The sequence below is a fragment of the Adiantum capillus-veneris genome, chromosome 13 (genome assembly GCF_014529385.1).
Source record: "Adiantum capillus-veneris isolate H3 chromosome 13, ASM1452938v2, whole genome shotgun sequence".
Lineage (NCBI taxonomy): Eukaryota > Viridiplantae > Streptophyta > Polypodiopsida > Polypodiales > Pteridaceae > Adiantum > Adiantum capillus-veneris.
This window is the reverse complement of record NC_140943.1, coordinates 905,075-930,333: the sequence shown is the minus strand read 5'-3', so window position 1 is coordinate 930,333 and position 25,259 is coordinate 905,075. Positions and strand designations below refer to the sequence as shown.

At 45.8% G+C, this 25,259-nt stretch overlaps 1 protein-coding gene across 1 annotated transcript in view; it reads left to right on the top strand.

The window, feature by feature from the left end:
- LOC147443497 (RAD3-like DNA-binding helicase protein) overlaps positions 1 to 7,282 on the top strand; it is a 72,289-nt gene extending 65,007 nt beyond the window's left edge. The window contains exons 19-25 of the mRNA XM_086526308.1: positions 3,783 to 3,885; positions 4,321 to 4,416; positions 5,470 to 5,552; positions 5,848 to 6,342; positions 6,414 to 6,559; positions 6,637 to 6,722; positions 6,798 to 7,282. Of these exons, the coding sequence (XP_086382434.1) occupies positions 3,783 to 3,885; positions 4,321 to 4,416; positions 5,470 to 5,552; positions 5,848 to 6,342; positions 6,414 to 6,559; positions 6,637 to 6,722; positions 6,798 to 6,913 (1,125 nt within the window). The 3' untranslated portion in view covers positions 6,914 to 7,282. The remainder of the gene's footprint in view (positions 1 to 3,782; positions 3,886 to 4,320; positions 4,417 to 5,469; positions 5,553 to 5,847; positions 6,343 to 6,413; positions 6,560 to 6,636; positions 6,723 to 6,797) is intronic.
- Positions 7,283 to 25,259: the final 17,977 nt, after the last annotated feature.

The window sequence follows — 25,259 nt, the reverse complement described above, 5'->3', positions numbered from 1 at the left end:
AACTTTCCGTTATCGGAATCTGAGCTGTCTGTAGATGAGTCCTCAGAAGAACTGTCAGTCTCTGGGCGAGATGTAGCCTTCTTCTTGCCCTTTCCGAAGCTTTGTTTCTTGCTTCGCTTTTTACCTTTTCTGTCTTCTTCGCTCGAATCTGAAGAGCTAGAAGAACTGTCAGAAGAAGAAGAAGAAGAAGAAGAAGAAGAAGAAGAAGAAGAACTGGGTACTCCTTCAAATCGAACACGCTTCTTTTGTTTCTTTGCCTTGTCAAATGTCGATCGACGACCCAAATATCCCGGGAAGTCAGTACCTTTCTTCTGCTTTTTGCCGTCCTTTTTGCCTTTCTTTTGCACGTCGAAAAGCTGAGCAATCCGTGCATCAACCACGTTCTCCAGTTCCTTCTCCGTATATTTTCTTGGAGGCAGAAGGTTTCTTGAGAGCGGGTTTCGGGAGTGGTGTTGTGGTTCTCTGCCACTCCATCTATACCTCTTCCAAAGAGGTCTGGTTCATATATTTTGCCATCTTCGGGTCCTTGGCAAAATTGAGCATCATCTTTGTTGCATCGCCGATCAACTGGCGACAATCCATCTCTCGCCGTTCCGCCTAAGTAGGCCAAGGCGGGCCGTACTCTCTGCCGGAATCTTCCTTGTGATCCCTGCCCGCATCTCCAAATACAGAGGGAGTCGACTGATCATTGCCTGAAGCCATAGGTGCCGCGGAAAAAAATTTTCGGGGATCGGATTTTCCGTAGAAGAGAAATCGGCCGTGCTCTGATACCACTGTAATAAACTTGGACACTCCAAGTGAAGAATCAACCGTGACAACACCAAATAACCACTTCAAAACAATTCACAGATCACAATAGATTTGCACTGGCCTGACGGAGTTCCGTGCCTAGAGATATTGGCCCCAAAGACTGGCGCCCCTTTCGGTATTTCTTTTTATATTAATCATCAAAGCACAAGAGAGCGGTTAGGGTTTCACTCTCAGACTCTGCGGCCAGATGCTCTGAGAAGTGAGGCCCTCACCACTAATTTAAATTTAATATTCCGTCTCCACGATTTCCAGAAATTAGGGTTTTTGGCAGAAATTAGGGTTTCTGCTATCCGCCACGTCATCACTTTATGACATTTAGCGTCATTGTATCAACATTGTGCAAGAAATAGAGAAAGTACTTGAGGGCAAGGGGGCCCTTGAGGGTGGTTGGGACCTAACTTGCAGAAAAATGGATCGAAGGTGCAAAGAAAGGGAAGGCCCGGATGCCAGAAGCCGCACAAACTTCTACCATCATCAATATGACCATTGAGGAGGAACAGAAGAGGAGGACTAGAGCCCTCCATGTGCGTATTACTGGTATCAAAGACACAGAAAATGTAGAAGACGAAGTGAAGAAACTGTTGCAACGCATGGGCATCCCGGAACCTATGCACACAGGTACTTGGAGAGTAGGAAAGAAGGGAGTGGATGAGAAGGGAAACGTCAAAGAGAAAGCACTTATTTTGCGTTTCCTGACTTTGGAAACAAGGAATTCCTGAAGAAGAGACCAGCACTTAAGAAAACTGGAATATTTATGGGGGATGACCTTACTTTAGCACAAATAGCACATATGCAAGAGTTGATGCCAGAGATCAAGGCAGCAAGGGAGCAGGGAAAAATTGCCTTTTACAGAGGAGGGAAAGTAGTGGTTTTGGAAAAACGCACAGCATGACGGTGCAAGACATATGGGACCACACTCCGGATGGCGGCATGGAATTGTAATGGATCATATAGGCTGGATGTGGGCGCCTTTGAAGATAGCTTCAGAGATAGAGACATTGTCTTTTACTCGGAGACACATCAAAAATCTGGACAGTTGATGCCAAGTGTGACTGGCTATTTATGGGAGACAGCTTGTCGGCCAGATGCTAGATCCCAACATGGAAGTCGAGGTTCAGGAGGGATAGCAGTCTTATTCAAGGAAGAGTTGCAGCCGCTATTACAGATTGTCCAGAGAGATGACCAGGGGAGATACATGTGGGTGAGATTGAGAGCTGACACAGGCAGATTCTTATACATTGCTATATGTTACTTTCCCCCTAGCACATCAGTCTATACCTCACCTAGAGGGCAATCCCCTTTCTCTATACTTGATGATGACATATGGGAGTTCTCTAGAGATGGAGATATCATTCTCTTGGGAGACTTTAATGCCAGGACGGCCAACTCCCAAACGGTATTTTATGATACCTCGGAGGAGATGCTTAGAGAGATGGATATATCGGAGATGGGACTTGACAGACACTCACAGGATAAAGAGCACACAAGAGTATGGGAGATATCTCATGGAGATGACAACTACGCATGGTCTGGCCATACTTAATGGTCTAGAGATTTTTCCTTCTGGGGGATTCACATGCTTTCCACACAGACATGGGGCCAGTACAGTGGACTATGTCATGACTTCACCGAGCTTCATCTCTCATATTCAAGATCTCAGTGTGGGCCCTAGGCTTGTTGGAGTAGCAGTGGACCATGCTCTCCTGACTTTTTCAGTCTCTTTCCAGTATAGTGTCTCTCAGACACCACGGAGGATTGCACACACACGGAGGACAGGGAGCCAGAGACAGAGCTACACTACATATGCCACTGCACTGTGTATTATGAGATACGAGGGCGCTTGCATTGCTTATTCAAGGAGGGTTTTGGACCCCTAGATAGAGTCATGAGGTATCAGGACCAGAGATTCCTTGGCTTATATCTACTTGAGCTGCACCGACATAGAGACAGTCTGTTGGGGAGACATGGAGTACGACAGTCGCAAAGACAGATCACAGATTTCTTTGGATCGAGGGAGCCAAGAGACCAACCACCAGCACAGGGTTGTACCCGCATTCATACCAGAGGCACCCTCATTGACACGGCGATTGAGCTCGGGAGATCGAGACGACCACGACCGAGACACAGGAGCACACTACATCGACGGAGACTCCAACAGAGGATCAGAGGCATTCTAGCACGACACCCAGATTGTCATTGAGGGCCTATTCTACATTTTCACATTTCACATTTCACACTTCATTTCAGTTTTCATTTTTACTTTCAGTACTTTTGTTAGTTGTACTTCAGACATTGTATTAGATTCACCACTTTGTATCTGATGGTTTCATAGGTCATTTTGGCCTTTTGAAGACGTTAATATATCATTTCATTTCATTTCATTTCTCTCTCTCTCTCTCTCTCTCTCTCTCTCTCTCTTTCTTTGCGTCTGTCTCCTTCATTGTCTTCAGTTCAGTTTCTCTTTTCAAGTGAAGTTAAGTAACCTTGTGTTTGTGGAATACTAGATCCGAGCTAAATCCTTAAACACTTCTATAAAAGAACACCCGCATGACCCCAAATCAACACTCAAAACCATCAAAATGTAAACAAGGAAAGCCCTTTAGGAGTGCATGCCCTACTTGGCAGTTGTATGGTTGCCAATCCACAACCAAGGGCCTACATGAGCAAAATGAGAAAATAAATGTGTGATCTTAACAGCTACTTGTCAACTGAAGGATTTTTACTTTTGAAACAAAGAATCATTGACTTTGAGCTCTATACTTGAAAATTCTTCAGTTTATGTACTTACGTTAATATTCGCTCATTACATGACTGTACCTTAGACTAAAGCTCAGTTTGAAAACAAGTGGAGAGTTTTGAAATTTGGGTGTAGAGGACCTCTTATGGGCTATCATCTTATCATTGCTCGATAAAAAGTGGAATGGAAGAGGTAAAGGACTGGACTTATATGATTTATTTACTGTTCTGGACAGTGCTACACAAGGTTTGGTGATGCAACATTCGCTTTGACAAGGTTTTTCAGAGATAAAGCCTGGGACAGTTCTGTTGCTATGAAACTCAATGAGCAAAGCAATGGTGAGTGCCAACTTTTGATGATGAGTTATTTTGACCTTATGTCACAATTGTGATTAGCTGAGTTTGTAGTGTTTCTATCATGAACCCCAATGTGTTGTACACACAGTTTTCTGCCGTGGGTCAGTCAGTGAAGCAGATTGTTTTGCTTCTTGTTTGAGTTCTTCTTTTCTGCTTACAAAAGACACTAATTGAAGTTGGAAGATGAGTTCATAACGTGATTGCTTATTTTTGTTATTGCATATCTGTGCATAGACTTTAGTTATTAATGTGGCCATCAATAATTAGTGACTGTTTGATGGTTAGGTTGCTTTTTTGCAGTAATTTGTGAAACTATCTATTAGTTTGGGAACACAATTGTAACTTGCAAGCTTAATGCTTGCAGGTTTCAATTTGCACTTTTTTATTGACAGGTGTTCTGCCATGAACCTTTTGCAGGAAGTATACAGTCTTCCTCTGCATGCTCTGTTTTGGGCAAAGCAGCTGCAGTACACTATGAAAAGAGTTTAAGAAATGTGTATATGAGCATTCAAGGCAAGTGCTCGCTATTTTCCCTCGTTTTTTTTCCATTATTTGACTTGCAACAGGGTATTTTACCGGTAAACTTTCTGCATCATCTGCATCTCCTTATATAGCCGTTTTAGAGCTTAAAGCCTTGTATAGCCAAGTTATCATCCAATTTTTAATGAACTTGAGTGGTGCGGCATTGCCATTGATGCCCACAAGGTGGAACAACACCGGTCTGCACCTCATAAAATCATTTATGCTAACAGGGTCTTCCATGGGTGCAAGACTAATCAAATGGATCTTTTTGGGCATGTAGGTCTTGCAAACAGTCTCACAAGGGTGCTCAACTAAGATTTCGTAGGCTTTTTTAGACTTATAATGGCTTTAGGGTATTGGTGGCATATCCTCATAGCACATAGAGCCATTGTGCGTGCGTATAGGACAAAATATGCTGCAGTCAAGGTGAAATAAAGGGGCGTTTGCATTAGATGCATGATATCAACATATTGTTTCAATGGATGCCCACATTAGGTGCAAAGAACCAATGCATTTGTCAAGGTGGATAGTCAAATTATCTTCTTTAATAGAGCTGTATCATGTCTCAAAACAATCCAAGTCAATGTTTTTCATCTCAAATATTAAGAATGATCAAGCTCTTTCTATTTAAGGCATGTTTCATGCAGATAGTACATTGCATTAACCAGAAAAAGATTGAATGTGCAAAAATTCACTCATTTTTTGTTGCCTTGCTTTTATGATGTTAATGCACATGTGACCTCCGTTTATCTAGGAAATAGTAAGTTGTGAAAGCACCCACATGAACTCAACATGAGCTCTCAATTCTGTACTTGAATGTGCAAATGTGCTTTTGAGATAGGAGGGAAGGTACTTCTCCCTTTTTTGGGTATCATTGTCTGTCTGCTTTGTTGTTTAGACGATAGCACTGCTTTGGGAATAGGGTTTAACTGCTTGCTTCATTCAGCTTATCGAAGTAAACAGCTCTTATTGGAAGTGCACCCAAGAGTTTCCTGCAGGGCAAGGCTTACAGTTGGCAGTGAATTTTTTCTTTTTCTGCTGCAGAGCATGGGATGGTGGCTGCCACAGACATGGATAAGAGTGCAACTAAATGTGCGATATTGGGGCAGAGATTGACCGAACCATCTGTGAGTCCAAGAATCTATCAATATTATTAATGCTCCTGTAATTGTCTCTAGCTCAAATCATTCTTTCAAGAACTTACGTAGTTCTAGCAGTGTCAATTGAAAACTCAATTTGAAACTGGGTGTCAGCAAGCAGCTGTATCGTTCCAACTTAAGCCCTAAAAGCTTTAATTGGGGGAAACCAACTCTGAGCCGTTGGGAACACTTGCTTTATGCAAGTATTGAATCTCTTGCTTGGACAGTTGTGCTGTATGCTGGGTACAGCTTGTGACTGTTTCGTGTTGGTGGTTCATTTTAGGGTCTGCAATGTGATTCGGTGTCTGCTGCAACTTCCCTTGGCCAGCAAAAGTCTCTGTCTGCAATCCTTACAAATGCCCGTGAGAAATCAGCAGGAAAAAAACTCCCTGTAAATGAAATCGTTCCAGCAAATCGCTCTACCGGGAGTGCATTTGGATCTGTTGGCTTAATAAAAAATAGGAGTATGCCAAGTATAGGTGTGTTGGATTCCCATGAAGCTACAGATTCTGATGCGATTGACCTTGCATCTCCATCTCCATCTCCATCAAGAAAGCAAGGAGTTGTGCGACAGTTTACAGATGACAAATTGGTTGAGTGGCCCCCTGGAAGGAGAAGAAGTGAAAGCCAACAGAGTCTTTGTTCTGAAGCCAGTTCCTGTAGAAATGGAGAAAGGAATGAACAGAAGGACCGAGTCTTGAAAGCTGAGAGTAGTTGCAAACAAAGTAAACCTTCCAGCGATCACAAAAGCAAGAATGCGGCGGATTTCCTGAAAGAGGTTCAAAACCTTTCCTCATTATAAGAGTAATAAAGTTTGTCAGCCGCATCCTAACTTCTTGCACTTGTCAGGTAAAAGCCCGTCTAAGTGCTCCAGAGTACAAACGTTTTGTAGAGTGCATAAAGGGCCTGAAGCAGCAAGTAATCAACATTAAGACAGTCCTCGATGCGGTAGCCAATTTGTTTTCAGCTCCTGAGCGCATCTTTCTGCTCCAAAGGCAAGGCAGCTTGATAGGAAATTCTAATTCCTGATAAACATGCCTAGCAACTAAGCTAGCGGAATTATGGTACGCAGGTTTGGCGAGTTTGTTCCTGCCCAACATCGGGAGCTCTATGAAACTTTCTTGTCTGCCAAAAGAGCAGCTATAGAGCAATTTGCAGGTCAAGCACTTAAAGTAAAAGAGGTAATGTGTCGACTCAAGCATGGTTTTTGATGGGTAATTCATTGCTGTGCAGGTAGATGTTTTGATGGGGATGAGGTTCCGGCAACAGCCACAGAGTTGGATAAACCAACAGGGCTTATTGGATTGCCGAGGAGAAGTCGCAAAAGACCTGCCGATTCAACTAGCTGACATTACAGCCTTTGTAGAATCCGGCTTGATAGCTTTAGTGCAGCTGAAAAGATCAGCTTGCCTTGTATCATAGAATTATTAACATGAAGAAAGAGCCATCCAACGCCCAGCAGCTGTCAACAATAAGCAGTGGTAGCGATGGATACACGAATTCCTGTCGCCATTGGGTATTGTATAACAAAAAAACAGACTAGGCAATTTTGCAGATTGTATTCATAAAAATGAATTACATATGTGAATAGTATAGTATAGTATACTATACTTGGTCAAAATGAAGGCCGCTTGTATGTTTTTGAACTGAAATTGTACCCATTCAGAAACGAAGCGAAACATGGTTCGTTTGTTCTCTTTTCATTTGACCCATCACCTAGAGACACTAAAAGACCATGCATGCCTTGTTTCTTCGTTGTCAAGTCATTTGTTTGCATGGTGCGCCGGCCAATTGAATAATGTCTCTATATTGCACGAGTACCCCTCTTTGGAAGATTACACCACAAGAGGTTTGAGCCCTTTCAAAGGCCTATCCTAAAAAATTGACTAGAGATTGCAAGATTGAAATTAATGTGACATGGGCAACATATTGAGACACGCAGCAAGATGCTGATAAAGAGGTCATCATAGTTCAGGACGTGCATTCCTCAAGACTAAGTAACACCTGGATTTTAATGAAGGGGGTCGGGATCGGTGGCTTGTAAGTCAGTGGTCATGGGTGTCATGTCAAATATAAACCTCGATACGAATTAAACCCCCAAAATCCGGGTAGCATGTGTTACCTCATGAGGAAGAGTAACGTGCTACCTCATGGGGAAGAGTACACGATGTGCGCACGGATGAGGTGGTTAGCCCATGTGGGGCATGAGGTTGTGGGGTCAAATCTAGGTCGCGGGGGATGTCAAAGTCTCTGCACTACCTTGATTTTTATGCCATCCAAGTTTAGTTTGCCTCCAGATGTTGCGCGTGAACCTTGACCATTGATCCCCTCACCACCCCTCATTAAATGCATTAGTGTACTTAGTATGAGGGATATGCATTAGCGAAAATGTGCGCTTCTTGAATGACCTTGACATGCAAAGTGAGAATTGCACATTTTCTTAGAGGCGTTTGCGTCTTTGATTATTTTGTTGTTAATTGCAACCTATCTTATGGTGGGCACATGCACATGCATTGCACCCATATGGCTACTTCAATGGTACTAAAAGAGAGCTGGGACCACAACGGTTGTCTTGGTTTGCACCAAGAGGAACGACTACAACGTAATGAATTCTCCCTTAGCTTCTCTAGCTGATACGAATATAATCCTATGCGGAATGCTCAACCAATAGCATTATGGCACAAGGGAAGTTAGCTTGTTAGACTAAGTGCAAGTATTGCAGAGAGCAAACTCACAACGGCTCTTTTGTGTGTTGAGCTGGGGTGATGAAGAGAGCTTGTGTCTTGACGCCCCCCTACAGGGCTGTCCTCCCCCCCCCCAAAGGGGAGGCAGTGAGTGTGTGAGGCTTAGGGTGAGAGAGATAGATAGATTAGATAGATGGATTTTATTATCGTCCTCGGAGGTCAAATATGACCTATGGGACCAAAGTTACATGTGATGTAGTATGTGTATGGTTGATGAGTGACTCTCGATGCTCCAAAATTGTAGTGATGAGAGTCACAATGGAGAGTCCACACTTTGGTTGGGAGAGGAAAGTGTGTAGGTCTAAGTTATGGCTGAAAATGTGAGAGAAGCAAGTTCGGATGTGATCAAAAGTTGAGCACTCTAGTAGTGTGTGGTACTCAGACTCTCGAACTTGCAGTGAGCATAATGTGCACAATCGATTTGACTCTTCTCCATTGCCCCAACGCCCTATCTCGCATCGAAGGAAATGGGAGCTAAGCCGAATTGCTGCGATAGTGCGTATCGCGGACAAGGGAATAAGCTCAAGCATGTAAGTGTGAGTACGGTTTCCTCTCTCATCGAAGAACATGGTTTTGTAGTTGGGGGCAATATAGGTGGTGTAATGTATGAAGCGTGACCCACCGGATTTCTCCCAAGCCGTAATACATTGGCGTTGTAGAAAAGCTTCATTCACTTGAGAGTCAATTGAAGCATCATGTAGCAAGTGTAATGCATCCCATCTCCCAAACCACTTCTTTATGTCTTGCATCCATCCCGTGCTCAAGATCTTGCTTTTATGCGTCTTTTGAACTTTTTTGCTTGCTTCCCATGCAATTGTAGGAAGTCGATGTGAGGGGTTTTGACGCATCTTTATCATGTACTCCACAACCCTTTCCATGCCCATAACCTCAATTGGAAGAGATCCCGACTCAAGAAGTAGGAGCACATATGGTGTTTCTGTCTTAACTTGGAGAAAGTTTGTAAGAAAACGCTTTTGGACATTCTCAAACTCTTTCCAAGTAGACTGTGAGATGCTCCCGCCCCACACTTCAACTCCATAAAGAAGAACCGGTGTCACCAATGCATAAAAAAGATACTTCTTGAGAACCCAACACTTGATGTTTCCCGCATTACACATGTTCTCAAATGCATAATATGCTCTCTTTCCCGCTTCCAAACGACGCATAGCACATTCATGCCACTTGTGATTGGATGGAACCTCAAGGCCAAGGTACTTAAAGCTCTCAACAACTTCAAGCGTCTCGTTGTTGTACACAATGCATGGCTTCTCCTTATGGTTGGTTTTCACAAGCATAACCTTTGTTTTGGATTCATTTACAATCAGCCCACTATGCAAGCAAAAGTTCTCAAGGACAACCATAAGCTTTTGTGCATCTTCTAAAGTGTGTGCTAGAAGCACTACATCATCCGCATACAACAAAAGCATGATTACCGCATTGTAAATAGTGACCTCTTCAATGCCTTCTTCTTGCATAAAGTCAAGTACCATTTGTTCCAATTGATCGATGCATAGACCAAAGAGAGTTGGTGACAATGGACATCCTTGTTTAACTCCAATAGTGCTTACAAATTTTTTTGAAATTTCTCTTCCCATGCGCAATTGACAAATCACGTTCTCATAGATTCGAGAAACTGCAAGCATAAACTCACTTGACACTTGGAGTTCTTCCATCCTTCTCCACAAATTGTTACGTGGAATCATATCAAAGGCTTTCTTAAAGTCCACAAAACAACAATACAATCGCTTGCCTTTCAACCGACTTTCCTCCATGAGAACACGAAGAGTGACAAGATGATCAATGGTGCTATGGCATCGACGAAAACCCGCTTGTCCCTTTGCACGCTTGTCATTCTCTTCAGCCCAATCACTCAATTTCATCTCCATTATGCACCCAAACAACTTTGCCATAAGAGACCCAATCATTATAGTCCGGTAGTTGCTTACATTCTTTACATCCCCTCCTTTATGCAAAGGCTTAACCCAATTAGTACTCCAATCATAAGGCATACCATGTTGAAGTGCAAGGTTGAACATATCACACATCCACTCATGGGTAAAATCTCCCGTCCATTTGATCATCTCCGGCTTGATACCTTGAAGATCTCCCGCTTTGCGAGTGGCGAACTTTTCAAGCCCACCGCATACATCCTCAATAGTAAAAAAAGACGGCATACATGGGAGTGAACCATAAAATGGCATTTTTTCAGTATTTTCTTGCTCATATAATTGCTTACAATGTGTGTACATATCCATTAGACTCAAGTTACCAAAATTCTCAACCCGCTTGCCTCTCAAGAAATCTTCCACATGCATGTGCCTTTTCTTGGACTTGAAATTCTTGTTGCTTTACTTCCCATCTTCTTCTCGTCTTTTGAATCAATGCCTTGTATGTATGCAAATGACTTTGATAGTTGTCTTTGTCCATAGTTGCATCAAGATTTATCAAGGACTCTCGAGCATCTTGACATTCTTTATCAAACCACCTTTTGCGTGATCTTTGTTGATACCATGGAGATACTTTATGGCAAAGCATTCTTCCGCACAAGAACAAATAGCTTTCTTGAAAGCTTCCCATTTAGTTTCCAATGGTGCATCACATTGAAGCTTTGTCATCCATAATTTTTGCTCAACCATTTCAATGTACATTGGTGCCCGTTTGAAATCCATACATAGTGATAACTTCTCTTTCCTTTGGCTGAGATTATCATGCTTAGTTGCTTCTCCATATGAAAAGTCAATACATAAGGTGCGATGGTCGGATTCCGGGGTCCATTGACCAAACATAAAACTCTTTATGCGATACATGATGGCTTCAGAGAGTAGCATATAGTCAATCACACTATCCCCATTATGTCTCCTACATGTAAATCCATTGGTTCCACTTCACAAAGATACACCATTGGCAATGAGCATACCCGTGCTATTACACATGTGTAAAAGTGACTTTCCATAGTGATCCGGCTCTTTCTTATCCATTGAAGTACGATCATACAAGTGAACTTTCTCCAACTCCCTTGAAATGTATGGCATATCAAATTGTTGAGTATCATGTTGCAATGTTTTTGTGCGAGCATTCATATCCCCAAATACAATAACATCACCTTCACCTTTGAAATAAGCAATGTCCTCTTCCAAATCAGAAAATGGTTGATCTCTATCCATGCAAGCATAAAAGGGAGAATCATGATGAGGAATGTAACAACCGGCTACAAAAATGGGTGCTCTTTTTGGTGTCATAATTTTCAGCCATACATAATGTTTGTACTTGTCATCTTTCACAATTGATACAAAATCTTTCAATCCTTTCTTAACCATACATGCTAACCCTCCTTGTCCTCTTCGCTGCTTGAGATTCTTTGACCACATCAATGAATGTACATTGTAATCCTCCAAAACGTTAATCCTTTGTGTATCATGCTCCCAAGTTTCAACAAGAAGTACAACATCGGCTTTGCTTGTTAGTTCATCAATGCCAACCCCCGCATTCCATGGGTATCCATTACAATTCCAAAAGCATATTTTCAATTGTAACTCGGTCTCATAGAGAGAGAGAGAGAGAGAGAGAGAGAGAGAGAGAGAGGATATTAATATTCGACGAAGTGCATGCTTGTTTGTTTGTGTGTGTGTGTGTGAGAGAGAGAGAGCACTCAAGAGTAAGAAGAAAAGCTTTAAATGTAGGAACATCCCAAGCGACATCATTAATGATGCTTAAGGGGAAGAGAGAAGAGTTATAGAAAAAATTCAGAACTTTGTAGAAAAATTCCAATACAGCATTAATGCATCCGACTAGGCCATTTTGAGAGAGAGAGAGAGAGAGAGAGAGAGAGAGAGAGAGAGAGAGAGAGAGAGAGAGAAACGAAACGAAACGAAACGAAATGTAATATTAACGTCTTCAAAAGGCCAAAATGACCTATGAGATCAACGGTTACATGTGGTGAATCTAATACTAGCTCTGGGTGCAAAAAATACAAATAACTAAATAGAAAATAGTGGGTATGGGTGGGGTGAGGGTTGATACAAAGGGAAGACAAAGGATGAGTTGATACAATGGAGCTCTCTGACAAAGGGTGAGCTGATACAATGGAGCTCTCTGACAATCGAGGCATCATATACATATACATCAGTATCCGGGACGGCTCCTATGTTGCGCCAATATGATATGGATCCTTTGTCGCAGTCTGAGAGAGAGAGAGAGAGAGAGGAGAGAGAGAGAGAGTGTTCTATTATCGTCCTGGGAGGTCAAATATGACCTATGGGACCAAATGAACATGTCACATGGTGTGAGTGGAGTTCATAAGTGACTCTCGATGCTAAAAAATGGCTGAAATGAGCGTCGCAATAGAGAGTCCACATCGTGGTTGGGAGAGGAAGGTATGTAGGGAGAGATCATGGCTGAATATACGGGGAAAAGAGGACCTAATGTGGTCAAAAGCTGAGCACTCAAGTAGTGTGTGGCACTCACTTTGTCGCACTTGACGAGGGCATAAGGTGCAAAGTCGATGACACTCCTCGCCAGTGCCCCAACGTCCTGTCTCGCAGCGTAGAGAACGGGAGCTAAGACGAATGGAGGCAATGGTGCGGATCGCACTCAACGCGATGGGCTCAAGGATGTAGGAATGGGTTCGGTTACTTTGTTCCGAGAAGAAGAGAGATTTGTAGTTTGGGGCAACGTGTGTGGTGTAATGGATGAAGCGAGAACCTCCGGATTTCTCCCAAGCCGTGATACATTGGCGTTGTAAGAAGGCCTCATTAACTTGGGAGTCGATCGACGCATCCTTGACCAAGTGACATGCATCCCATCTTCCAAACCATTTCTTGATATCAAGCATAGAGAGAGAGAGAGAGAGAGAGAGAGAGAGAGAGAGAGAGAGAGAGAGAGAGATATTATTATCGTCCTCGGAGGTCAAATATGACCTATGGGACCAAAGTTACATGTGATGTAGTATGTGTATGGCTGATGAGTGACTCTCGATGCTCCAAAATTGTAGTGATGAGAGTCGCAATGGAGAGCCCACACTTTGGCTGGGAGAGGAAAGTGTGTAGGTCTAAGTTATGGCTGAAAATGTGAGAGAAGCAAGTTCGGATGTGATCAAAAGCTGAGCAGTCTAGTAGTGTGTGGTACTCAGACTCTCGAACTTGCAGTGAGCATAATGTGCACAATCGATTTGACTCTTCTCCATTGCCCCAACGCCCTATCTCGCATCGAAGGAAATGGGAGCTAAGCCGAATTGCTGCGATAGTGCGTATCGCGGACAAGGGAATAGGCTCAAGCATGTAAGTGTGAGTACGGTTCCCTCTCTCAGCGAAGAACATGGTTTTGTAGTTGAGAGAGAGAGAGAGAGAGAGAGAGAGAGAGAGAGAGAGAGAGAAATGAAATGAAGAAATGTTATATTAACGTCTTCAAAAGGCCAAAATGACCTATGAGACCAAAAAGTTACAATTGGTGAATCTGATACCATGTCTGAGTACGGAAATTACAAAGTTACAAAGTTACAGAGAACTAACACTAAAACACTAAGGAGAAAGGAAAGGAAATAAGGGGGAGGGGGGGTTTGTGGGTTCAGATGAAATCTCTCATCGGTCGCTGTCGGATCTCATCGACCTCTTCCATGGTCAAAACTCTGGTTGGGCGTCTTGCATGTCGAGCTAGAGTGATCTGTATCTTTTGTTGCAACCTTCGTGGGTAGTGGGAGACCCCCCGAGGTCGTGGATGTCTGGATCTGCCAAGTTCAGTGGGTCTGTCAAGCAATGTACCTCTAGTATGAGTAGGCTGTAATGACTGCTCCGTTTGCTCTCCTCTGTCTGGTGTAAAGAACTCCTTGATTCGTCTCTGAGACTGTCTTTCCCCTGATGTCCTCAGCAAGCTCTCCCTAAGTCTGCGCAGCTCTAGCAGGAACAATCCGAGACACTTCTGATCCTTATATCTCATGACTCTAGAAAAAGGTCCGAACCCTTCTCTGAACAGGCAGTGGAAGCGTCCGCGTATCTCATAGTATGCTAGGCAGTGGCATGTGTAGTGCATCTCTGTCTCTGGCTCTAAGTTACATAGGGGACATATCCTGGCTCCTGCCGGCACCCCTCGAAATCGGCCAGTCTCGATTTGGAGCTGATGTGAGGATGTGCGTATCTGTCCAATAGCGCGTCTTATCCCATGAGATAAGTGTGTATCCATGTATGCTGGCCTAGTCACAAAGCCGTCCTCTGTGAGTTGGAGAAGATGCTCTCTGTAGAAGGCCATCTTCGTGTCCAACTCCTGTGTCGGCTGTATCCATGTGCTCCTGGTATTTAGCTGAATCAGATCCTGACGTACGAGCCTGGTGATCTCTATCCGTGTGAGGGACACGGAGGGTGCATCCAAGGAGTATTGAAGCGGAGGTAATCTGTCCATGTTGAGACCATGCGACTGGAACCATGATGCCATCTGTCCATACCAACATGCTGTATCGCCTTGTAGAGCTAGTTGTTGAGATGACTCCAGGGCAAGCCGAGAGTATTTGTCTCTAGGGAGATCCCATAGACCGTGCATAAAGGAAACTGATCTTGTCAGTGCCTCCACCACGGGGGGGGGGGGGGGGGGGGGGGTGTGGCTAGCTCGGCTCGGATAATCTCATGTGGTACTGAGGCCTTAGCCCGAATCATCCAAGCGATCATAGAGACCAAAGGCCTCTCCATACATCTCCATCCATCTGTGTTGCCAGATCTCCCATGGTGGTCTACTGAGGGTCCCCATACCTGAACTCCATAGAGCATAGCTGGAGTCACTAGAGTGTCAAAGAGCCAAAGCTTTGTTTGCGGTTCCTGAAACTGAACCTGCGAACACATCCTCTCCAGTCCTCCCAAAGCTACATATGCTCTCGTTAGTCTAGTCTCTGATGCTCTCCTTAGTGAAAATACCGATCCACCGAATACTACCCCAAGATAGGTATATGCATCTGTGTACTCCACAGTCTCCTGGCCATACATAAATGTGGGTGCCGACCTCCTGACCCACTATGGTGTGGTGTTGAACACCATAACCTTGGTTTTCCCCAGATTGACCGACAATCCACTGTCACGAGCAAATGTATGCAGAGCATCCAAATGACGCTGCATCCCCTCTGGGGAGTCTGAAATCAACACAATATCATCAACATGTAGTTACAACGGAATCCATGTCCTTGCTAGCTGAGCCCCCCTGTCCCCCTGCCGCTCTACATAGTCTACAAACTCATCCACATACATCCCAAAAAGAGTCGGGGATAGTGGGCATCCCTGCTTTACTCCAATAGTGGAGTGGACCATGTCAGACATTCCCTCAGTGGTACGTACCCACCCCATCACTATTCTGTATAGAGCCATAATACCCCATATCAGCTCTGTAGGCACACCCATGTCCTGTAGTCTGTGTATAAGTCTGGCTCTCGGCACTGTGTCAAAAGCTTTGCGGAAATCCACAAAGCTACAATAGATTCTCTTGCCATGGTGTCTACCCTCCTCAATAATAGCTGTGAGTGTCAGAATCTAGTCAAGAGTGGAGAAACCTCTCCTGAAACCTGCTTGTCCTGGTGCTCTTATTCCCTCTCGCTCTGCCCATCTACGTCTCAGCTCCTGCTCAAGAACGGATGCATACAACCTAGTTAATGTGTGGCCAACCATGATGGTGCGATAATTCGCGAGAATCATGGGATCTCGTGACTTGAAAATAGGCACAATCGTAGACATACACCAGGTCTCCGGGAAGCCTTCATACATGGCTTGATTAAACATCATAGCCAAGAGCTCTGCAAGCATATCCTTGGCATGGATGAAGTGCTCTGCTACCAGACCATCATGATCATGCGCTCTCCTCGTCTTCATCCTGTCAATGGCTTTCCTTACCCTCTCGACAGTAAAGAAAGAACATGTCTCTGGGCATGTCTCTAGTGGGTCCGGCAAAGGTGGTTGCCTTGATGTTGTGTAGAGAGATGTGGCATATTCCCCCCATGTCTTAGTGGAGGTGACCGCGGGCGGTGGTGAATGCTCGTGGAACAACCTCCATGCTTCGCCTGAGTCCTGACTTATAAATAGCTGATATAGATCCCGCTCTAGCTGAGATAGATAGGCCCTTTTCTTTCGTCGCACTAGGCGGCGAAAGATAATCCGTGATTGTCTATGTGTGGTAATACCCGTGAGCACTTCCCTCTGTAGTTTGATTCTCGTCTCTCTGCACTCCTCATCATACCAACTGTTCTGGGGCATGCTCCCAGATCGTCTCCGTGTGGGCTTGTTGTGGGGGTATGCCTCTAATGCTGCATCATGGAGCGTCTCTGTCAATATTTGAGTGAGTTCATCTAGTGGCTGTCCCGGCTCCTGGGTGCATAGCTGCATGTATATCTCATCCATATACACAGAATCCGTCTCCCTCATGAAGGTATAGCGAGTGTGTGTGGGGACCTCTCCTAATGGAGCTGTCCTGAACTGAAAGGTCAGGGTGAAAGACACGATAGCATGATCAACTCCTACTCCAACTGGCCTAGTTCCCACCATGAAATCTTGAAAGAATGGAATGAGACCTGCTGGCTGGGCCATAACATAATCCACTGTGCTGGCACCATGTCGGTGTGGAAAGCAAGTAAAACCTCAAGCTGTCGAAAATCTTTGTAGGCCATTCACAATGGCCAATCTGTATGCGGTTCCCATATCTATCAAGTATCTGCCATATTCAGTGTATTCCTCATCTTATGATAGTCTGGATAGACTCATCTCTGTGACGTCCAACTCCCTGAGCATCTCTTCGGAAGTATCATAAAATATTGTTTGGTGGTGGGCAATCCTAGCATTGAAATCCCTAGTATGATAATGTCGCCATCCTTGGAAAACTCCCATATGTCATTATCCAAAATAGCAAAGGGGGATTGTCCTCTAGGTGATGTATATACTGACGTACTAGGAGGAAAGTAACAAATAGCAATGTAGAGGTATCTACCCGTCTCTGCCCTGAGCCTCACCCACATGTACCTAGCCTGTTCATCCTTGCGTGCTATATTTATCATTGGCTGGAGTTCCTCCCTGAACAGAACTGCCACTCCCCCTGAGCCCCGTCCTCGATGCTCCGATCTGGTCTCCTGTCTGCAGGCTGTCTCCCATCTATATCCGCTCACCTGTGGCATGGATTGTCCCGGTGCTTGATGCGTCTCAGAGTAGAAAATGATGTCTCTCCCCGTGAAGCTATCCTCAAAGGCCCCTACATCAAGACGGAGTGACCCGTTACAATTCCAGGTTGCCATCTTTAGTGTGGTCCCATAGGTCTCGCACCGTCATGCGGAGTGTCGTTCCAATATCACCACCTTTCCATCCCTGTAAAAAGCAATCTTCCCCTTTTCCCTTGCTGCTCTTATTTCCGACATTACTTCTTGCGTATGAGCAATCTGCGAGAGGGTGAGGTCATCTCCAAGAAAGATGCCCGTCTTCTTTAGAGTCGCTCTCTTCTTCAAGAAGTCTTTCTTCGCTTCCATGGAGGGGAAGCGGAGAGTGAGTGCCCTTTCCTTCGAGGTTTCTCTGTTGCTCCCACTTTTCTTAGTGCCCACTCTCCAAGCCCTCGTATGCGTTTTCTCGCTGGCCCCCACCAAGGTCATGAGTTCTTTCACCTCTTTGTCTACATTATCTTGGTCTTTGAGGCCACATATCCTTCCATGTAGGGCCTGCACACGTCTCCTTTGCTCCTCTTCTAGTGTCAAGTTGATGATGGTTGGTGTGGGGGTGGGAGTTATTTCCTTGCCTTTCCCTTTCTTAACAATCTCGATCCATTTTTCAGCCTTTTCTGCTTTTTGCTGGGTCTTTGTGATGACATCTACCCACGAGGTTGTCATTTCTTTTTGTTGCTCCCCACCTCCTTTGATGGCCCGTACTTGTTCCTTAATCGTGTTAAGCTCTTCAATGACAGAGGGTTGAAGTTTTTCCTCTTCAAGGACATTCTGTGATCACACCTCTGCAAGCTCTTTCTTAAGTAGTGCGATTTCCTCATCTTGGGCCTTCACGCGGTCTTCGAGTGTACGTATTGTGCTTTCTTGTGCTGCCACGCGTGCGTCGAGGCCATTAATAGTACCTAAGAGGTGGCGATTGATCTTGCTGATGGAGTCACTCAGTTCTTCTTTGCATTTTTGGATGGCATCCTCCACCGGGTCATCCTTGCTATTCGGCTTTCTCATGATTGAGAGGTCGCGACATAAAAAAGGGGAAGGGGGGGGTGATAGGGGGTACCGGAGAGAGGGAGACTTTTTTCCCCCCCCCCCCTCTCTCTCTCTACGCGGACAAAGATCGGTTTTCTCTCTCTATGCCACCTGGTTTTTTTTCCCTTCTCTCTACACGAACAGAGATCGGTTTTCTCTCTCTACGTCCTCCTCTTTTCTCTCTCTCTCTCTCTCTCTCTCTCTACGCCCCTTTTTTTAACCCCCCCCCCCCCTCTCTCTCTCTCTCTCTCTCTCTCTCTCTCTCTCTCTCTCCCTGTGTGTGTGTGTGTGTGTGTGTGTGTGTGTGTGTGTGTGTGTGTGTGTGTGTGTGTGTGTGTGTGTGTGTGTGTGTGGACGAGGGCGAGGACAAGGACGACCTGCTGTGGACGAGGGATGAGGGCGACCTGCTGTGGCGAGGGCGAGGGAGACCTCTGCTGTGCACAAGGACGAGGACGACCTGCTGTGGTGAGGGCGACCTTTGCTGTGGACGAGGGACAAGGGCGACCTGCTGTGGCGAGGGACGAGGGCGACTTGCTGTGGATGAGGGACGAGCAAGCTGAGGCGAGGGCAACTTACTGGTCGAGGGACGAGCTGGCTGAGGCGAGAGCGAGCAGGCTCAGGGTGAGGGTGAGGGTGAGGGCGAGCAGGCTCTTGGCGAGGATCGCGGGCGAAGGCGAGCTAGCTGAGGCGAGGGCGAGCAGTTGCGTTGCCAACTTGCTGGATGAGGGACGAGGGGGCGAGCTCTCTCTCTGCTGGATGAGGGTCCGCTGAAGCTGATCAAGGGCGACCTGCTGGTCCTGTGTCAGGAGGGCGGGACGAGACCAGCCTGCCAGGGCTAGGGGAGAGGAGTCAGCGAGGACGAGGGCGAGTACCTGGTGACTAGGGCGAGGCCAACCAGGGCGGAGGCGAGACCTCCGCTGATGGACCAACTAGTCGAGGATGGTGATGCAAGTGGCTTCACCACCCCACAAAAAATGAAAGCGACTTTCAAGCGGAGGAACAGAGATAGTATACTCTCGCCAAGCTCACTGCGAGCAGGGAAAACCGTCAGAGTCCAATATGATTTAATGATGGAAAGGGTTCAAGTGATGATTAAATCTGAGCTCAGCTTTATGAGAGATGACATCAGGAAAGAGATGTACGCAAACACAGATAGTTATAAGAATTCTATGTATGCAGATATGAGGAAAGAATTAGATAAAGCGATGCTTGGTAGGCATGATGAGATGTATTTATCTGTGAAAGGGGAGATGCAAGCTCTAATGCGTGCAGAAGTGAATGTAATGGAATGTATTATGCAGAAAAAGTTGGATGAGGCAATTACAAGCTTTGAATCTTGGAAAACCAATATGGAAAAATGCATGAAGGAAAAAGATGCAGTGATTGCAGAGCTTAAAGGGGAACTTGTAGCTTGCAAAATTATGCCCAAAACGGAAGGGGGAAATCAGCCCTCGATGTTAAAGGAGCTTGAAGATATTAAGGAGCAGGTGAAAACTTTGCGCAAAGGAGAAGAACAAAACTCGAAAGAGGCTTCCTCATGGACGGAGCGCCTTGTTAAAACACAGGAGAAAGTTGATGAAGCAGAAAAATGCATCGAAGGTGCAAAGAAAGGGAAGGCCGGATGCCAGAAGCCGCACAGACTTCTACCATCATCAATATGACCATTGAGGAGGAATAGAAGAGGAGGACTAGAGCCCTCCATGTGCGTATTACTGGTATCAAAGACACAGAAAATGTAGAAGACGAAGTGAAGGAACTCTTGCAGCGCATGGGCATCCCGCAACCTATGCACACAAGTGCTTGGAGAGTAGGAAAGAAGGGAGTGGATGAGAAGGGAAACGTCAAAGAGAAAGCACTTATTTTGCGTTTCCCGACTTTGGAAACAAGGAAGGAATTCCTGAAGAAGAGACCAGCACTTAAGAAAACTGGAATATTTATGGGGGATGACCTTACTTTAGCACAAATAGCACATATGCAAGAGTTGATGCCAGAGATCAAGGCAGCAAGGGAGAAGGGAAAAATTGCCTTTTATAGAGGAGGGAAAGTAGTGGTTTTGGAAAAATGCACAGCATGACGGTCCGAGACATATGGGACCCCACTCCGGATGGCGGCATGGAATTGTAATGGATCATATAGGCTGGATGTGGGTGCCTTTGAAGATAGCTTCAGAGATAGAGACATTGTCTTTTACGCGGAGACACATCAAAAATCTGGACAGTTGATGCCAAGTGTGACTGGCTATTTATGGGAGACAGCTTGTCGGCCAGACGCTAGATCCCAACATGGAAGTCGAGGTTCACGAGGGGTAGCAGTCTTATTCAAGGAAGAGTTGCAGCCGCTATTACAGATTGTCCGGAGAGATGACCAGGCGAGATACATGTGGGTGAGACTGAAAGCTGAGACAGGCAGATTCTTATACATTGCTATATGTTACTTCCCCCCTAGCACATCAGTCTATACCTCACCTAGAGAGAAATCCCCTTTCTCTATACTTGATGATGACATATGGGAGTTCTCTAGGGATGGAGATATCATTCTCTTGGGAGACTTTAATGCCAGGACGGCCAACTCCCAAACGGTATTTTATGATACCTCGGAGGAGATGCTTAGAGAGATGGATATATCGGAGATGGGACTTGACAGACACTCACATGATAAAGAGCACACAGAGTATGGGAGATATCTCATGGAGATGACAACTACGCATGGTCTGGCCATACTTAATGGTCTAGAGATTTTTCCTTCGTCTGGGGGATTCACATGCTTTCCACACAGACATGGGGCTAGTACAATGGACTATGTCATGACTTCACCGAGCTTCATCTCTCATATTCAAGATCTCAGTGTGGGCCCTAGGCCTGTTGGAGTAGCAGTGGACCATGCTCTCCTAACTTTTTCAGTCTCTTTCCAGTATAGTGTCTCTCAGACACCACGGAGGATTGCACACACGGTATACTTTTACACCAGAGACGGATTCAGTTTATGTGGAAGAGATTTACAGACGGATGGGGGCAGCCGAGCCTGTATATACAGTGGAGGAGATCACCACTTTATTGACGGAGATCTTGCATGGGGCAGCAGCAGAGGCATACCCACACACTCAACCAGATTAGAGAAGACGTTCTGGGAACATGCCTCAGAATAGTTGGTATGATGAGGAGTGCAGAGAGATGAGAGTTTAGATTCAGAGCGAGCTTATACTTGGAGTCATTACATATAGACAGTCTCGGATTGCCCTTCCACGTTTAGTGCAACGGAAGAAGCGGGCCTTTTTAGCCCAGATGGAACATGATTTGTATCAGCTCTTTTTGAGCCGAGATTCAGGTGAGGCCTGGCGTCTCTTCCATGAGCACTCACCTCCTCCAGTGATTACCTCTCCCGAGATTTGGGGTCAATATGCAGCATCATTATATACAGTACCTAGGCAACCACCATTACCAGGCCCTCTAGAGCCATGTCCAGCCACTAGTACCTTCTTTACCACTGAGATGGTGAAGAACGCCATTGACAGGATGAGGACTAGGAGAGCATATGATCATGATGTTTTGGTGGCAGAGCACTTGATACATGCTAGAGATTTACTGTCAGAGGTTCTTGCGCGGTTGTTTAACCGTGTCATGTGTGAGGGACTACCCGAGTCCTGGAGATTATCTACTATTGTACCTCTTTTCAAGGCAGGGGACCCCACGGTACCAGGGAACTACCATACTATTATGATAGGGCACACATTGGCACGGTTGTATGCATCCATTCTTGAACAGACACTGAGTAAATGGGCAGAAAATGAGGGCATACGAGCAGCAGGTCAGGTTGGATTCAGGAGGGGTTTCTCCACTTTGGACCATATTCTTACAGCCGAGCCATTATTGAGGAGGGTCGGGCACATGGGAGACGGATGTATTGTTGCTTTGTGGACTTCCGCAAGGCATTTGACACAGTGCCGAGGGCCAGATTGATGCACAGGCTACTGAAGTTGGGAGTACCCACAGAGATCATATGGGGGATCATGGCTTTATACGGCTCAGTGACTAGCCAGGTACGCACTCCTGAGGGGATTTTTGACATTGTTCATTCCACTATTGGAGTGAAATAGGGGTGTCCTTTGTCCCCTACACTTTTTGGTATGTATGTAGATGAGGTCTCTGACTACATTGACAGAGAGGGTGACAGAGGCGCTTAGCTGGCAGGGACATGGATCCCTTTATTATTATATGCTGATGATATTGTGTTAATGTCAGAGTCGCCAGAGGGCATGCAAAGACATTTGGATGCATTGCACAACTTTGCAGAGGATAGTGGACTGTCTGTGAGCCTTGGTAAAACCAAGGTTATGGTGTTTAACACCACACCCAGTGGGTCAAGAGATCGGCACCTACACTCGTATATGGCCAAGACAATGAAGTACACAGATGAATATACATATCTGGGGGTGGTATTCAGGGGACCGAGGTTTACCCTGAGGAGAGCAGCAGAGACTAGACTATCCAGAGCCTATGCGGCATTAGGAGGGCTAGAGAGGATGTGTTCGCAGGTTCAGTTTCAAGAACCACGAACAAAACTATGGCTCTTTGATACTTTGGTTGCTTCAGCTATGCTTTATGGGGTCCAAGTGTCGGGACCATTTGTGAATCATGACAGTTGGAGGAACATGGAGAGACCCTTGGTATTTATGATATCCCGGATGATTAGAGCCAAGGCCTCTGTACCACATGCGATTATTTGAGCGGAGGTAGCCGCCCCTCCTATAGAGATTGAGGCTCTTACCAGATCAGTGTCCTTTATGCACAGTCTATGGGATACACATAGAGGCAGATATACTAGACTGGCTCTTGAGTCCTCTAGACAGTTAGCGATGCAGGGAGATGCATCATGTTGGTATGCACATATGATCTGATGGTTTCAGAGGCATGGTCTCAGCATGGATAGATTGCCTCCCTTTCAGTATTCCCTGGATGCACCCTCCCTGCCAGTCACACGGACGGAGATCACTAGACTCATTCGTCAGGATCTTATACAGTTGGACACCAGGAGGACATGGGTAGAGCCGATACATGAGTTGAGCACGAAGATGGCTTTCTACAAAGAGCACCTTCTCCAACTTTCAGGGGATGGGTTTGTGACTCGTCCGAACTACATGGACACTCATTTATCTCATGGTCTGCGATGTGCTATTGGTCAGATTCTCACATCCTCACACCAGCTGGAGATTGAGACCGGTAGATTCAAAGGGATACCACCGGAGTCTAGGATATGTCAACTATGCGGTAGAGAGCCAGAGACAGAGCTACACTACATATGCCACTGCAATGTGTATTATGAGATACGAGGGCGCTTCCATTGCTTATTGAGGGAGGGTTTTGGATCCCTAGATAGAGTCATGAGGTATCAGGACCAGAGATGCCTTGGCTTATATCTACTTGAGCTACACCGACATAGAGACAGTCTGTTGGGGAGACATGGAGTACGACAGTCGCAGAGACAGATCACAGACTTCTTTGGATCGAGGGAGCCAAGAGACCAACCACTAGCACAGGGTTGTACCCGCATTCATACCAGAGGGACCCTCATTGACAGGGCGATTGAGCTCGGGAGATCGAGACGACCACGACCGAGACACAGGAGCACACTGCATCGACGGAGACTCCAGCAGAGGATCAAAGGCACACGACACCCAGATTGTCATTGAGGGCTTATTCTACATTTTCACATTTCACATTTCACACTTCATTTCAGTTTTCATTTAACTTTCAGTACTTTTTGTACTTGTACTTCATACATTGTATTAGATTCACCACTTTGTATCTGATGGTCTCATAGGTCATTTTGGCCTTTTGAAGACGTTAATGTATCATTTCATTTCATTTCATTTCTCTCTCTCTATGCCGACAGGGGGCTTACGGTTGGGGGGGTGGGTGTTTAGGGTTCAAAGAGGGCGGCGGGCGGGTTGCAAAGAGGAGGGGGGCAGGAGGCAGGGGGGCATGGTGCAGAGAGAGCGGGGCAGCGCGAGGGGGGGGGCAGGGGCAGCGGGTGCGAGAGCAGCGCTGGGCAGAGAGAGAGAGAGAGAGAGAGAGAGAGAGAGAGAGAGAGAGAGAGAGAGAGCAGCAGCAGCAGCATGCGCGTGGTTGCGGGAGTAGAGCAGGGCAGGACGCACGAGCAGGTGCGAGGGGCAGGGCAGGGCAGCGCGCAGCAAGCAGCGCGAAGAGAGAGAGGAGAGAGAGAGAAGAGAGAGAGAGAGAGAAGAGAGAGAGAGAGAGAGAGAAAGAGAGAGAGAGAGAGAGAGAGAGTAGATAGTAGATAGTTCTATTATCGTCCTGGGAGGTCAAATATGACCTATGGGACCAAATGAACATGTCACGTGGTGTGAGTGGAGTTCATAAGTGACTCTCGATGCTCAAAAATGGCTGAAATGAGCGTCGTAATAGAGAGTCCACATCGTGGTTGGGAGAGGAAGGTATGTAGGGAGAGATCATGGCTGAATATATGGGGAAAAGAGGACCTAATGTGGTCAAAAGCTGAGCACTCAAGTAGTGTGTGGTACTCACTCTCTCGCACTTGACGAGGGCATAAGGTGCAAAGTCGATGACACTCCTCGCCAGTGCCCCAACGTCCTGTCTCGCAGCGTAGAGAATGGGAGCTAAGACGAATGGAGGCAATGGTGCGGATCGCACTCAACGGGATGGGCTCAAGGATGTAGGAATGGGTTCGGTTACCTCGTTCCAAGAAGAAGAGAGATTTGTAGTTTGGGGCAACGTGTGTGGTGTA